Here is a 15422-nt window from a genome sequence, read left to right as displayed (position 1 = left end):
CTGAAAGGTTATCAATTGTTGTGATCGACCGGTTACTGTAAAGGCGTCATATGTATGAAAATCGTTCGTTTAACTTGGAGTTAACACCGTCATGCGACCTCGGCATTCGAAAGCATCATATTCCGTGCACTTCCAGAATGATTTATTTGCGGTCTGTCGTTCCAGTCTGTTGGTGTAGCTTTCATGCGCCTGGATATTTTTCCACGCATAGAGGATCAATTCGGGTTCCATTGCTTGTTCTGCTCCTCTGAGAATAATGAATAATGAGGGTAGCAGTGCAAGATAATTTAAAGCAAAATATTTGGATTATTTGCATAAGAAAGACTTGGAATATCATAGCCATCCATCCAGTATTTTTTAAATTGAAATGTCGGCCTTTTACGAGGTACATTTTTTCTGCATTAAATTATTATTATTATTTTTTATAACTGATCAAAATTAGGTATGCTATAACCTACAACATTCTGCTCATATGAACACATTTATTTTAGGCCATAGAAAAGCTATGCATGATGTAATGGCAAGGACCAAACAGAAACATTCACATTCTTTAATAAAAGACTCAAACAGAAATAGGCTATATAGCAGGCTTCACAGTTTCCCTGACAAATAGGCTTATAAGGAAACTAGACGAATATCGACAATGTTGTGTGAGCTAGAGGGTCTGTGCTCGGTGTTGTACCTTCCACAAACAGTTTTGCCCTACAAAAAGACACGTAAGCTTCCCAGTGTGGAGCTCTGGTGAATTCAGAGCGTCACACTTCAAACCATTGAGATATACAGCATTCTAATTCCAATGCATTTCTATGCATCCTGTTGGTGAGGTGCTCCAGAGCCAGCCAATTAGCCGACACCTGAGCAGCGCCTCACCTTTGTCTCCAGGGAGGTCCTGGGAGCCTGAGTGTTGGTCCCACCCGGTTTGTGTCTCTGCTTCATTGGTCCTATGAGAAACATGGAAGACTGTCATTATTTAGAAGGGAAAAAAATCTATTGGAACAGGGAACATCCACTCAGTCATTCTGAGGATTGTCCTTGCAATAAAAGAAAACCAAAGAGCGATGACAGACTTTAAGCCCTCTAATAAACTGACCTTTTTATAAGTCTCTCAATCACATTTACAGTCTCACACAAACCAACTGCATAAATTCATAAATTTGGATATAGTAAAAACACACATATGGTGATCAAACACACACACTTTCCTGGCCAGCGTCAACATTCCAATTGGTTCCTAGCCTACAAGAGGTCCAGAGGTGTTTATCAGCACTTGTTATAACTCTCACCCAATCAAAGTAAACTATACTGGCTGTTCTCCAGATACTCTCTCCTTTTTCTCTAGCCTGATAAACTCTCCCTTTTCTTCTCCTCCACACCAGTTTCCTCCACTTCCCACATCCAGCACCCTGTTCCCCTTCCACTCCTCTTCCAAACCCTTCCATCACCAACCCTTCCTCTACCCCTTACCATCCCCATTCTGCCACTACCTCCCTCTCTTTCCTCCCATCATCCTCATCATTCCGCCTGGTTCCCTGCCCGTGAGTGTGCTACATGCTCCTAGCTCCGTGCTCAGCCCCAGAAGTCAGACCAGCCCGAGGGCAGAGGGAGGCTGTGTTCTGAGTGCCAGCAGCCCAGCTCCGTGCCACAGCCCTGGGAAGGATGGGAGGCCAGATGGGGCCCGCCAGTGGAGCCAGTACCCAGCCAAGAAGGGATTTAACCTAATTCTGTTCCAGTTTGAGTGGATTGGGCCTGAAGCTCCTCTCTCCTGCTACAGCCAGACTAACGCACATGTGCCAGGGGCTTAATGAAGGGATGCTTAGGAGAGGTTGAGGAACGAAAACCATCCTTAAATTCAGCCAAGTTTATTCCCCCCAAGACCAGTCAGTTGTCTGTTTTTTTTGTTTGGTCTATCCTTTCCAAATATATGGAGAGTAAAACAACACCAAGGGGATTGAGCAAGGTAACAGAACCTCATGTGAACTGATTGATGTGTGTGTGTGTGTGTGTGTGTGTGTGTGTGTGTGTGTGTGTGTGTGTGTGTGTGTGTGTGCTCACCTGTAAGTCTGGTTCCTTTGCTCTGTATAATGAGAACAGACTCTGTCCAACAATGCTGAGAAATGCAGCCCACTCCCAGACTCCTCCGCTCTAGGGAACGATCGAAAGAGAAAGTCTTGGATAGGAGAGCGCTGCGGAGAAGCTGCGGGATAAAGCTGGATATAGACAAGTTTTCAATTACTGGAAATACAGACACTCTAAATAACATGATTACAATCTGGAATCACTGCAAGTGTTCTGTAACATTGATTACATTATGCTTCAGAATTAATCTGGTTATACTCTATACAGTGCATTTGTAAGTATTCAGACCCCTTCCCCTTATCCACATTTTGTTACGTTACAAGCTTATTCCAAAATGGATTAAATATTTTTTGTACCTCCTAAATCTATATAGAATACCCCATAATGACAAAGCGAAAACATGTTTTTAGAAATGTTTATTTATGTGTATTATGTCTTACACATAAAAAACAGAAATACCTTATTAACATAAGTATTCAAACCCTTTTCTATGAGACTCGAAATTGAGCTTCAATTGATCATCCTAGAGATGTTTCTACAACTTGATTGGAGTCCACCTGTGGTAAATTCTATTGATTGGACATGATTTGTAAAGGCACTCACCTGTCTATGTAAGGTCCCACAGTTGACAGCGCATGTCAGATCAAAAACCAAACCATGAGGTCGAAGGAATTGTCCGTAGAGCTACGAGACAGGATTGTGTCGAGGCACAGATCTGGGGAAGGGTACCAAAAATGTGCAGCATTGAAGGTCCCCAAGAACACAGTGGTCTCTATCATTCTTAAATAGAAGAAGTTTGGAAACACCAAGACTCTTCCTAGAGCTGGCCACCCGGCCAAACTGAGCAATCAGGGGAGAAGGGACTTGGTCAGTGAGATGACCAAGAACCCGATGGTCACTCTGACAGAACTCCAGAGTTCTTCTGTGAAGATGGGACAACCTTCCAGAAGGACAACCATCTCTGTAGCACTCCACCAATCAAGCCTTTATTGTAAAGTGGCCATACGGAAGCCAGTTAAACGCACATGACAGCCCACTTGGAGTTTGCCCAAAGGCACCTAGAGGATTCTCAGACCATGAGGAACAGGATTCTCTGATGTGATAAAACAAAGATTCAACTCTTTGGCCTGAATGTCAAGTGTTACATCTGGAGAAAACCAGGTATAGCTCATCACCTGGCCAATACAATCCCTACAATGAAGCATGGTGGTGGCAGCATCATGCTGTGGGGAAGTTTATCCGAGGCAGGGACTGCGAGACTAGTCAGGATCGAGGGAAAGATGAATGGATCAAAGTACAGAGAGAACCTTGATGAAAACCTGCTCCAGAGCGCTCAGGACCTCAGAATGGGGAGAAGGTTTACCTTCCAACAGAACAACGACCCTAAGCACACAGCCAAGACAACGCAGGAGCGGCTTCGGGACATGTTTCTGAATGTCCTTGAGTGGCCCAGCCAGAGTCCGGATTTGAACCCAATCGAACATCTCTGGAGAGACCTGAAAATAGCTGTGCAGTGACGCTCCCCATCCAACCTGACAGAGCTTGAGTGGATCTGCAGAGAAAAATGTGAGAAAATACACAAATACAGGTGTGCCAAGCTTGTAGCATCATGCCCAATAAGACTCAAGGCTGTCATCGCTGCCAAAGGTGCTTCAACAAAGTACTGAGTAAGGGGCCTGAATACTTACGTAAATGTGATATTTCAGTTTTTATTTTTAATACATTTGCAAAAATGTCTAAAAACCTGTTTTTGCATTGTCATTATGGTGTATTGTGTGTAGATTGATTAGGTTGTAACGTAACAAAAATGTGGAAAAAGGCAAGGGGTCGGAATACTTTCCGAATGCACTTTAACAGAGAGTAATGTAGAATAGAGGTTTACCAGTTCAAATGGCCCTGGTGTCCTCAGCTGACGGAGGAACTGCAGGAGGAGGAGAGTCTGGTGTTCTGGTAGACAGAGACCGTATGTCCCCCCACAGCCACCATACTGACCAGAAACATACAAAAGAAATTGTGAAGGTCAGTGGAATTATGATACCCATACAAATTTCCCTCTGAAATTGTCATGTTAAAAAGAGTCCATCGTCATTGCCCTCATAGATTGAGTGATTTATTAAGTTAAAACACAGTTGTTTAGTACCCTCTGTCCATCGTCTGTCTCGGTGTGTGAAGGGCTCTTCCGTCTGGCCTGTCCATTGTGTGCTGGGAGCAGGAAGAGAAGAGCATCTTCCAGGATGAACTCTTTTGTGATCTGTCCGTCAAACCCTGGGTCCCTCAGCCCATCAAAGTGCAGGTCAGTCTCAGCCTTTCAGACAGGGATTATGGGAAACTTTTAGCAATGGCTTTCATTAAGGGACTGTACTGAGAGTAAGCATGTTCTGCCACCTAGTGGATTTATGAGTTATCTTAATACCTTTGGAAACGTATGAATGGGTGCCAACACAATGACCCGCTCCATTCCCTCCGCCCTGACTCACACTTAGAGGTCTGAACGTATTGGAGAGGTGTAAGCAATGAGGGGAATTCAAGGAAGGAATTGGTCACATTGAACCTTAAGAGACATGTTGGTTTCCCTAAGATGAGTACATGGAACAGGAAACATCATCATGTTTATTAGTGGCTCGGTTTATAGGAGTGGAACCAATGGATACCATGTTTGGAATCTGGAAAAAGGGGAAGGCATCTCTGGGTCAAACCAATTAAAATACTTCAAGGGAGGCCCTTTAAGTGAAATGGCTTTTATAACTGCGACTAGTTGTATCACTCAGCAGTGTGCATAATGGGTATGTGAGTGTGTGAGTGCACATGTGTGTTTGTATGCAACCCACATGTATGCTGCACAACAGCTAAAATACTGACTCTCTCTTCTCTGCTCAACTCGGAAGTTACACTACATGACCAAACGTATGTGGACACCTGCTTGTCGAACGTCTCATTCCAAAATCATGGGCATTAATATCTAGTTGGTCCTCCCTTTGCTGCTATAACATCCTCCACTCTTCTGGGAAGGCTTTCCACTAGATGTGGTACATTGCTTCCATTCAGCTACAAGAGGTCTAGTGAGGTCGGGAACTGATGTTGGGCGATTAGGTCTGGCTAGCAGTCTGCGTTCCAATTCATACCAAAGGTGTTCGATGGGGTTGAGGTCAGGGCTCTGTGCAGGCCAGTCAAGTTCTTTTATACCGATCTCAACAAACCATTTCTGTATGGATATCGCTTTGTGCACATTGTCATGCTGAAACAGGAAAGGGCCTTCCCCAAACTGTTGCCACAAAGTTGGAATCCCAGAATCATCTAGAATGTCATTGTATATTGTAGTATTAAGATTTCACGTCACTGGAACTAACGGGCCTAGCCCGAACCATGAAAAACAGCCCCAGACCATTATTCCTCCTCCACCAAACTTTACAGTTGGCACTATGCATTGGGGCATGTAGCGTTCTCCTGCCATCCACCAAACTCAGATTAGTCTGTCGGACTGCCAGATGGTGAAGCATGATTCATCACTCCAGAGAACGCGTTTCCACTGGCGGCGCGCTTTACACCACCCAGCCGACGCTTGGCATTCCGCATGGTAAACTTAGGCTGGTGTGCGGCTGCTCGGCCAGGTAAAAACAATTAATGAAGCTCCCAACGAACAGTTATTGTGCTGACGTTGCTTCCAGTGGCAGTTTGGAACTCAGTTGTGATGCAAACGAGGGCAGACGTTTTTTACGCGCTATGCGCTTCACCACTCGGCAGTCCCGTTCTGTGAAGTTGTGTGGCCTACCACTTCGCGGCTGAGCCATTGTTGCTCCTAGAAGTTTCCACTTCTACAATAACAGCACATACAGTGGACCAGGGCAGCTCTAGCGGGGCAGAAATTTGACAAACTGAATTGTTGGAAAGGTGGCATCCTATGACGGTGCCATGTTGAAAGTCACTGAGCTCCTCAGTAAGGCCATTCAACTGCAAATGTTTGTCTATGGAGATTGCATGGCTGCGTGCTCAATTTTATACACCTGTCAGCAACGGATGTGGCTGAAATAGCTAAATCCACTCATTTGAAGGGGTGTCCACATACCTTTGGATATATAGTGCATGTTGACATCTTTGAATGTTGCAATCTCACACAGTCTTATGGCACCACCTAGTGAGTACTCTAAAACAGCATCAGTAGAGACCGGCTACAGTAGTAATGTGCCGATCAAGTAATAACCCCCTCTTACCTTCACTATGATAGGCAGAAGGGAACCACTGAACTGAAGAGTGAATGTCATCAGCTGGAAACACAGGAGACACCACCTACAGGAGAAACAGTCACATAGAATAGTGACAAATCAGAACAATGTACAAAGATGAATAATTGAACAGTTGTGAGGTTGATCCGAGGGTGGCTAACCTGTGCCGAGAGCTAGGCTCCTCATTGGTCAATGCTGCCACCCTCAACACCTGACCTATGACCTCCTTCACATGGTCCAAGGCCTCATGGGATGCATCAGGACCCAGCTGCTGCAGAAGAAAGGGCTTGAGCTGAGAAGAGGAGAAAGCGAGAGTAAAAAATCAAAAAAAGACAGAAAGAGAGAGAAAATGGGATAGAGAAAGAGGGGGGAGGATAAAGAGAGAAAAGTTGTCAGTGTTAAAAAACAAAGTCTGAAGAAGTTCAAGTCTGTACCCAGCAGAGTTGGATAGAGTCCAATTGAATTATAACACCTCAGTATCAGTCAAATAAATAACTGATTCGCTCTCGTATGGAGAGATTCCATGTCATATTTAAAAGGAATTGATCACATCGCTACGCACTGCTGCGGCAAAATAAACACTTGATACTCTGTTCCAACAGGTGGCAGTAATAGTCCACATTCGCTAATCCACAACCCCCGTTTTGATATGACAGATGAAAACTCCAACCACACTCTCAGTCCCATCAATATTACATCTAATAGATCTAATCTAGTTAGATTACATTTAATCTGACAGACACAGATTTCATTTGAGATAATCCCAATAAGGTGCCAGTGAGTGACGGTTGGACAGGGTTGGGAATCAGTCATTACTGTACTCAAATCCGAAGCATGTGGCGTGTTTGGCTAGTCTACAGCAACACATGCATGCGCATGGGTGATTTTGCAACTTTGTGCACTTTTGCCCGGCAAGCATTCAGAAATTAAAATGGATTGGAACACCGTTTTAACAGTATTATAATTGGCTTTGATTTGTTTAGAAATAATATCTGATAAAGGCTGCGATTGTATTATTCAGGAATTTATATATTTGTCATTTTTCTCAGACAGCCATAAACAAATGCCATTTCCATCACATTATTAAACATCCATTTAGTTTGAAAATTAAATAACATATACAAATAATTGTAACACATTCCTTATACATTTGTACATTAACTTGCATATTATTTTAAGTGCTTTTTAAGGTTTTCCTAAAATTAATAATTCAACACAATGCCTGAATGTATAAACTTGCCTTTGTGACAGCTGAAAATATTTATTTATCATAAAAGAATAGTGTCATTTCCACCCAACCTTTTGGTGAGATGATGATAACAACCATATGATTTCCCTATCTAAAACAAATCAATCAATGTACATTATACACAATATATTAATTTACCTAAAAATATGGGTGTGGTGGAAATGATATCTAGGTAAAAAGAACAACTTATGAAAATATTCTGAAAATATTTTATTGCAAACACTTTGAACAACAACCGTTGTAGAACCTTTAATTCATTTAAGAAAAAGTAAGATTCCTAAAGTGGGCAGCGCTCAAGGAAGTAGGCCAGTGTTTTTGAGAGATGAGCCCAGATTGCAGAGGGGTCATCCGCATAGAAGTGCTCAGTGAGCAAAGTGAAACGGTATCATTTGTGGTATGTCCAACACAGGTGCGGAGGGTCACCTGCATGTGAGAATCACCAAAGTGAACTGCCTGGATTTCACTGGTGTATTTACGCAGGTAGTTATCTCAGTGGTACAACTTTGGTTTTAGAAGTGGGGGGGAAATAATTATAATAATTTTTTTTATCCTGTCGGATGAACACTCCAAACAGCCTAACCGACCGCTCAGAGGTGTCTGCATGGTCCTAAAGCACACCGTTGCCTCATTTTGTATTACATTTAAATAAAACTGGAGGGGACAAAAATGCAATTTCAGAATGTGAGAGGGATATCCCCCCCCCCCCTGTCCCAGTCAAAGTTGCACCCCTAAGTTCTCTGCAAAGTCAATATGCACGATGATCTCCTCTTTCCGCAGATTCTCTTTTAATTCTCTCCGTTTGGAGTATTGGTGTCGAAAGTTGTACATGCGTTTCCCCAACTTCTCTTTCAATCCCTTGGAGAAGTCCTCCAGTAGAATATGCAGTGCGCCACATACCTTTTCTTATACTGTCAAATGTACAGTGACCTTCTCCATGTTTCCCTCTTCAGCTTTGTTTTTCCACTCAAACCACCATGTCTGCTCACCAGCATCAGTCAGATGTTTTAAGCTCTTTGGCTTGGCAAAGGGAGCACTGTGTACATGCACTCTTTCTTCAGGTTCTCACAGCACAACGACTCAATAAGGTTCTCATTGTTGCTGCAGCTGATCACTTTGTGATGCTGTAGTTTGTCCGCCATGAACTGGACGTTGGCGTGGGTTTTGCAGAAACATGTGTCCCTATCCCGGACTGTTGCCTCTAAACAAATCCAAATTCTCTGTTTCCAGCTTTGACCAGGCCATACTTTCTCAGGATGTTGCCTCTGAGCATTTTTGAGGCCACTTGTTTGTCCTTGGCACTGTGCATTTTTTTTAATTACTTTTGCTTTAACTCTGCAATGATGGCATTTTGAAACAATAAAATCCTTCTCAAGTTCTTCAGAGTTCCCTTCATTTTCTGTTTTATCTTTGTCTTTAGGGAATCTATCCATTTTCTTCATCAGTTGATCATACCTTTTTTAGTATATCTCAGTTTTCCGTTATGCTTTATCAGGTTTGACATTTGTTTTTGAGCGACCTCTTCCAACCTTTCTCCTTTCAGCAAGTATTAGACTTCTCATTCCTGTTGCACATGATGAGGAAGGGGTATCAGGGCGTGCATCAGGGCAGGTAAGTTAGGGGCAAATATGATGGCCTCATGTTCTGGCTGCAAGTCATCTGGCGACTAAGGTGTTGCGTTGCCTGATAGGTAGGTCTCCATTGCAACTGTTCTCTTTAAAGTCTGTCTTCTATTCCGTTGGTTGCATTTCAATTGCCATCTCTTGCTTTGTAAGCTCAGAGATAGATATCACTTCTCCCTTCTCTTTATTCTTCCAGTATCTCTCCCTGTCTTTTTGCAGATGTTCCTGGTGTTGTATAGGATCATTTTTTATTTTGTTTCTATGTCTGTGACCTCTGTGCTGTTTTATGTGGCATCTTCTAAAAACAAAGAAAAATACTACTTAAGTTTTCCAATAGTGCACACCTTGGAGCATTTTCTAGACTAAAGCAATTTAAAACATGATTAAATAAGTCTAAAGTAAAAAGTAATAACATAATGGATTTGTCATTTCCACCACTTCCTGTCATTTCCAACACAGATAAGGTTGTGATGGAAATTACGCTTCTGCTGTTTTTGGAGAAAAAATTGACTGCTTAGCATGCTTTGTCCAGTATTATAACTAGCATATGGTTTACACTAAATACATCAAATATATTTGAAAAATCAAAATTCCACGACAAATTAAAGAAATTGTAGCCTGTTTGGAAATGACTGACAATAAAACATATTCTCTACACAAGCAATATTTACCTAGATTTTTCTTCAACTTCTGGACATCACATCTGGAACAACTGTCCTCTGCAGACATGTGATTCGGTGTCACAATACGTTTCCATGGTAACTAAATGAACATTCTCTTGACAAAACTTTATTAACCTATTTAATCCCATAGGTCACTAAAAAACGTTTTCAGTAATAAGGCTCTAAAAATGTTACTGAATTATCTATCAATGCATTTCCAGCACATATTGAAATAATAAAGGGTCTCAATGAATGATGTGCAGTGTCACATGTTTAGTGTAAATTGTCACATGAACAGAGCTGTTTACTTCCTGGTTGCAGCATGAGAAGAGGATGGCTGCATCAAAGCTCCCAAACAAAAGGTTAGTGAAGTATGTTAAAATAAAGTTAGGACAAAGTTTTTTGGTACACATCATCTTTAAGGTGTCTAGTTTTGATATATGCATTTGCAATTACTCAACTTTGTTCAGTGTGGTCATAGAATGTGTAAACATGTGGACAGCAACAATAGTGACCGGCGGGATAACACAGTGCGTCTAGGTATACACATACTGATACACATGCATAGTTCTTGTTCTACCTAACTTTCTACTCTGTTCTTTCTTGTAGTTTCCCTTTGAGTCAAGTTATGGATATGTTGGATCTAGGTGACTGCCCAGACAAGGCATGCAACATTGCAGTTATCCCTCAAAATGAGAAAGATGCTGTCCTGAGTGATTGTGATACCGCTGGGTCAGATATGGACTATGGACAGGCCATTTGCCAGCCAGGCTGTTGAATACATATGCTGAACCTATGCAAACAGATCATGACAGGAACAACGTTATCAGTGATGATGACCTACCCCTCACCCCCCCATCCACAATCTTCTCCACCCCCCTCCATTGTTGGTAATGAAGAGCCAAAGGCCTCTACCCGCCAGAGGGTCCAGTCAGAAGAGCCAAGGGAAAAGCTGCAGGTGGTCAAAAATAAAGATTGAGTGTTCAAATGATCGAAGAGGCCTGCCACCGATGTGATTCCAAAACACATAGTATACAGCCCAAATATGCAAAAGTTTGGCACAAAACCACTGAGCCATGGAAGGAGATCTTTACTGGCTGCTACTGTTGAAGATCAGGTAAGATATGACAAAGCTTCTCACTGGCCAATCAACACGATGCACCGGTTCCAGAGAACTCGTCATTGGGACAAACGTACTACCTATGCATGTGAGATATGCAAAGCGCCACTGCACATTGAGTGCTTCAAGATATACCATGGACAGTAGAAAAGGAGATAAGAGCGAATGAAAAAGGGCTGGAAAAGACAATAAAATAAAAATTGAAAAGTCGATAAAGGGTGAGGAGAAGCAGTACAACAGACTCTAGGAAGAAAAGAAAAGTCGATAAAGGGTGAGGAGAAGCAGGACAACGGACTCTAGGAAGAAAATAAAAGTCGATAAAGGGTGAGGAGAAGCAGTACAACAGACTCTAGGAAGAAAAGAAAAGTCGATAAAGGGTGAGGAGAAGCAGGACAACGGACTCTAGGAAGAAAATAAAAGTCGATAAAGGGTGAGGAGAAGCAGTACAATGGACTCTAGGAAGAAAAGAAAAGTCGATAAAGGGTGAGGAGAAGCAGTACAACGGACTCTAGGAAGAAAAGAAAAGTCGATAAAGGGTGAGGAGAAGCAGTACAACGGACTCTAGGAAGAAAAGAAAAGTCGATAAAGGGTGAGGAGAAGCAGTACAACGGACTCTAGGAAGAAAAGAAAAGTCGATAAAGGGTGAGGAGAAGCAGGACAACGGACTCTAGGAAGAAAATAAAAGTCGATAAAGGGTGAGGAGAAGCAGTACAACGGACTCTAGGAAGAAAAGAAAAGTCGATAAAGGGTGAGGAGAAGCAGTACAACGGACTCTAGGAAGAAAATAAAAGTCTATAAAGGGTGAGGAGAAGCAGGACAACGGACTCTAGGAAGAAAAGAAAAGTTGACGAAAAAGACAATCAAAATGACTGAAATGTCTTTGGAAAAGAAGGTCAATTGATTCAAGACATCCTGTATGACAGTAGGTCTGACTGATCGTAGTTCAAAACAGTGATGCACAAACTAATCTTGCACTTGGCTCTGAAGCCTAACTCTATGATATATACAGTGCCTTGCGAAAGTATTCGGCCCCCTTGAACTTTGCGACCTTTTGCCACATTTCAGGCTTCAAACATAAAGATATAAAACTGTATTTTTTTGTGAAGAATCAACAACAAGTGGGACACAATCATGAAGTGGAACGACATTTATTGGATATTTCAAACTTTTTTAACAAATCAAAAACTGAAAAATTGGGCGTGCAAAATTATTCAGCCCCTTTACTTTCAGTGCAGCAAACTCTCTCCAGAAGTTCAGTGAGGATCTCTGAATGATCCAATGTTGACCTAAATGACTAATGATGATAAATACAATCCACCTGTGTGTAATCAAGTCTCTGTATAAATGCACCTGCACTGTGATAGTCTCAGAGGTCCGTTAAAAGCACAGAGAGCATCATGAAGAACAAGGAACACACCAGGCAGGTCCGAGATACTGTTGTGAAGAAGTTTAAAGCTGGATTTGGATACAAAAAGATTTCCCAAGCTTTAAACATCCCAAGGAGCACTGTGCAAGCGATAATATTGAAATGGAAGGAGTATCAGACCACTGCAAATCTACCAAGACCTGGCCGTCCCTCTAAACTTTCAGCTCAAACAAGGAGAAGACTGATCAGAGATGCAGCCAAGAGGCCCATGATCACTCTGGATGAACTGCAGAGATCTACAGCTGAGGTGGGAGACTCTGTCCATAGGACAACAATCAGTCGTATATTGCACAAATCTGGTCTTTATGGAAGAGTGGCAAGAAGAAAGCCATTTCTTAAAGATATCCATAAAAAGTGTTGTTTAAAGTTTGCCACAAGCCACCTGGGAGACACACCAAACATGTGGAAGAAGGTGCTCTGGTCAGATGAAACCAAAATTGAACTTTTTGGCAACAATGCAAAACGTTATGTTTGGCGTAAAAGCAACACAGCTGAACACACCATCCCCACTGTCAAACATGGTGGTGGCAGCATCATGGTTTGGGCCTGCTTTTCTTCAGCAGGGACAGGGAAGATGGTTAAAATTGATGGGAAGATGGATGGAGCCAAATACAGGACCATTCTGGAAGAAAACCTGATGGAGTCTGCAAAAGACCTGAGACTGGGATGGAGATTTGTCTTCTAACAAGACAATGATCCAAAACATAAAGCAAAATCTACAATGGAATGGTTGAAAAATAAACATATCCAGGTGTTAGAATGGCCAAGTCAAAGTCCAGGCCTGAATCCAATCGAGAATCTGTGGAAAGAACTGAAAACTGCTGTTCACAAATGCTCTCCATCCAACCTCACTGAGCTCGAGCTGTTTTGCAAGGAGGAATGGGAAAAAATGTCAGTCTCTCGATGTGCAAAACTGATAGAGACATACCCCAAGCGACTTACAGCTGTAATCGCAGCAAAAGGTGGCGCTACAAAGTATTAACTTAAGGGGGCTGAATAATTTTGCATGCCCAATTTTTCAGTTTTTGATTTGTTAAAAAAGTTTGAAATATCCAATAAATGTCGTTCCACTTCATGATTGTGTCCCACTTGTTGTTGATTCTTCACAAAAAATACAGTTTTATATCTTTATGTTTGAAGCCTGAAATGTGGCAAAAGGTCGCAAAGTTCAAGGGGGCCGAATACTTTCGCAAGGCACTGTATATATATATATATATATATATATATATATATATAAAAAAGCACTCATTGTCCAGTGGCGCTTTTTAAATATATATATATATATATATATATATAGAGAGAGAGATATATAGAGAGATATATATATACACAGTGGGGGGGAAAAGTATTTAGTCAGCCACCAATTGTGCAAGTTCTCCCACTTAAAAAGATGAGGCCTGTAATGTTCATCATAGGTACACTTCAACTATGACAGACAAAATGAGAGAAAAAAATCCAGAAAATCACATTGTAGGATTTTTAATGAATTTATTTGCAAATTATGGTGGAAAATAAGTATTTGGTCAATAACAAAAGTTTCTCAATACTTTGTTATATACCCTTTGTTGGCAATGACAGAGGTCAAACGTTTTCTGTAAGTCTTCACAAGGTTTTCACACACTGTTGCTGGTATTTTGGCCCATTCCTCCATGCAGATCTCCTCTAGAGCAGTGATGTTTTGGGGCTGTTGCTGGGCAACACGGACTTTCAACTCCCAAAGATGTTCTATGGGGTTGAGATCTGGAGAGTGGCTAGGCCACTCTACGACCTTGAAATGCTTCTTACGAAGCCACTCCTTCATTGCCCGGGCGGTGTGTTTGGAATCATTGTCATGCTGAAAGACCCAGCCACGTTTCATCTTCAATGCCCTTGCTGATGGTAGGCTTTGTTACTTTGGTCCCAGCTCTCTGCAGGTCATTCACTAGGTCCCCACGTGTGGTTCTGGGATTTTTGCTCACCGTTGTGATCATTTTGACCCCACGGGGTGAGATCTTGCGTGGAGCCCCAGATCGAGGGAGATTATCAGTGGTCTTGTATGTCTTCCATTTCTTAATAATTGCTCTCACAGTTGATTTCTTCAAACCAAGCTGCTTACCTATTGCAGATTCAGTCTTCCCAGCCTGGTGCAGGTCTACAATTTTGTTTCTGGTGTCCTTTGACAGCTCTTTGGTCTTGGCCATAGTGGAGTTTGGAGTGTGACTGTTTGAGGTTGTGGACAGGTGTCTTTTATACTGATAACAAGTTCAAACAGGTGCCATTAATACAGGTAACAAGTGGAGGACAGAGGAGCCTCTTAACGAAGAAGTTACAGGTCTGTGAGAGCCAGAAATCTTGCTTGTTTGTAGGTGACCAAATACTTATTTTCCACCATAATTTGCAAATAAATTCATTAAAAATCCTACAATGTGATTTTCTGGATATTTTTTTCTCATTTTGTCTGTCATAGTTGAAGTGTACCTATGATGAAAATTACAGGCCTCTCTCATCTTTTTAAGTGGGAGAACGTGCACAATTGGTGGCTGACTAAATACTTTTTTGCCCCACTATATATATATATATATACACAATTGTATTTTGTTCAGTGTAGGTCTCTACTTGAATGCATATTCTACAGGCTACCTCTATCCTACATGTTACCTTTATGTTCAGTGGGAATGAATCACACGACTGCTATACAGTTGTTAGTGAATGTTGCACTAAAATGTCAATGACAATGTTACAATAACAATTGCACTGAAGTACAAGTTCAAATGTTACAATGAATTTACAATATTAATGTTTCAGTACATGTTGCACTAAAGTAACAATGTTGAAATACGTTGATGGTTGTTGTCTTTTTGTCTTTGCTCACAGTATTCATATCGTGTTGTATAAGGGTTTAGGATGTGTAAAATAGTCACACTAGAATGTGACGGGACATTCTAGTGGCAATGCTGGGGACTGCTAGTGACAGAGTTTTAAATGTGTTAATAACTGGGTTGGGATTTATAAGAACTTTGATAACTGCATATGAGAAATATGTTATTTCAGTATACGTAACATTATCCCAC

General features: G+C 41.7%; 1 protein-coding gene and 1 long non-coding RNA gene across 5 annotated transcripts in view; one reads left to right on the top strand and one right to left on the bottom strand.

The window, feature by feature from the left end:
- cped1 (cadherin-like and PC-esterase domain containing 1) overlaps nucleotides 1-15422 on the bottom strand; it is an 80992-nt gene that overhangs the window by 35727 nt on the left and 29843 nt on the right. For 3 of the 4 annotated variants that reach the window (XR_016490213.1, XM_036957503.2, XM_090214136.1), the window contains exons 7-12: nucleotides 6458-6588; nucleotides 6285-6360; nucleotides 4217-4381; nucleotides 3959-4063; nucleotides 2053-2207; nucleotides 871-941 (exon numbers count right to left, since the gene is read on the bottom strand). Coding sequence is in view for 2 of the 4 variants with exons in the window: in XM_036957503.2 (XP_036813398.2) it covers nucleotides 871-941; nucleotides 2053-2207; nucleotides 3959-4063; nucleotides 4217-4381; nucleotides 6285-6360; nucleotides 6458-6588 (703 nt within the window). In the remaining 2 variants the exon portion in view is untranslated. Of the gene's footprint in view, nucleotides 1-870; nucleotides 942-2052; nucleotides 2208-2679; nucleotides 3629-3958; nucleotides 4064-4216; nucleotides 4382-6284; nucleotides 6361-6457; nucleotides 6589-15422 lie in introns of all 4 variants that reach the window. The other variant, XR_016490214.1, reaches the window with a different exon arrangement.
- On the top strand, nucleotides 9976-13447 carry LOC149973011 (uncharacterized). Its single transcript, XR_016490215.1, has 2 exons — nucleotides 9976-10188; nucleotides 10436-13447. It is a non-coding gene; the product is annotated as an uncharacterized LOC149973011 (long non-coding RNA).

The sequence above is a fragment of the Oncorhynchus mykiss genome, chromosome 21, assembly GCF_057628025.1.
Source record: "Oncorhynchus mykiss isolate SJ-2025 chromosome 21, ASM5762802v1, whole genome shotgun sequence".
NCBI lineage: Eukaryota > Metazoa > Chordata > Actinopteri > Salmoniformes > Salmonidae > Oncorhynchus > Oncorhynchus mykiss.
Note: the sequence above shows the minus strand (reverse complement) of the source record. Positions and strands in the feature narration are given on the sequence as shown.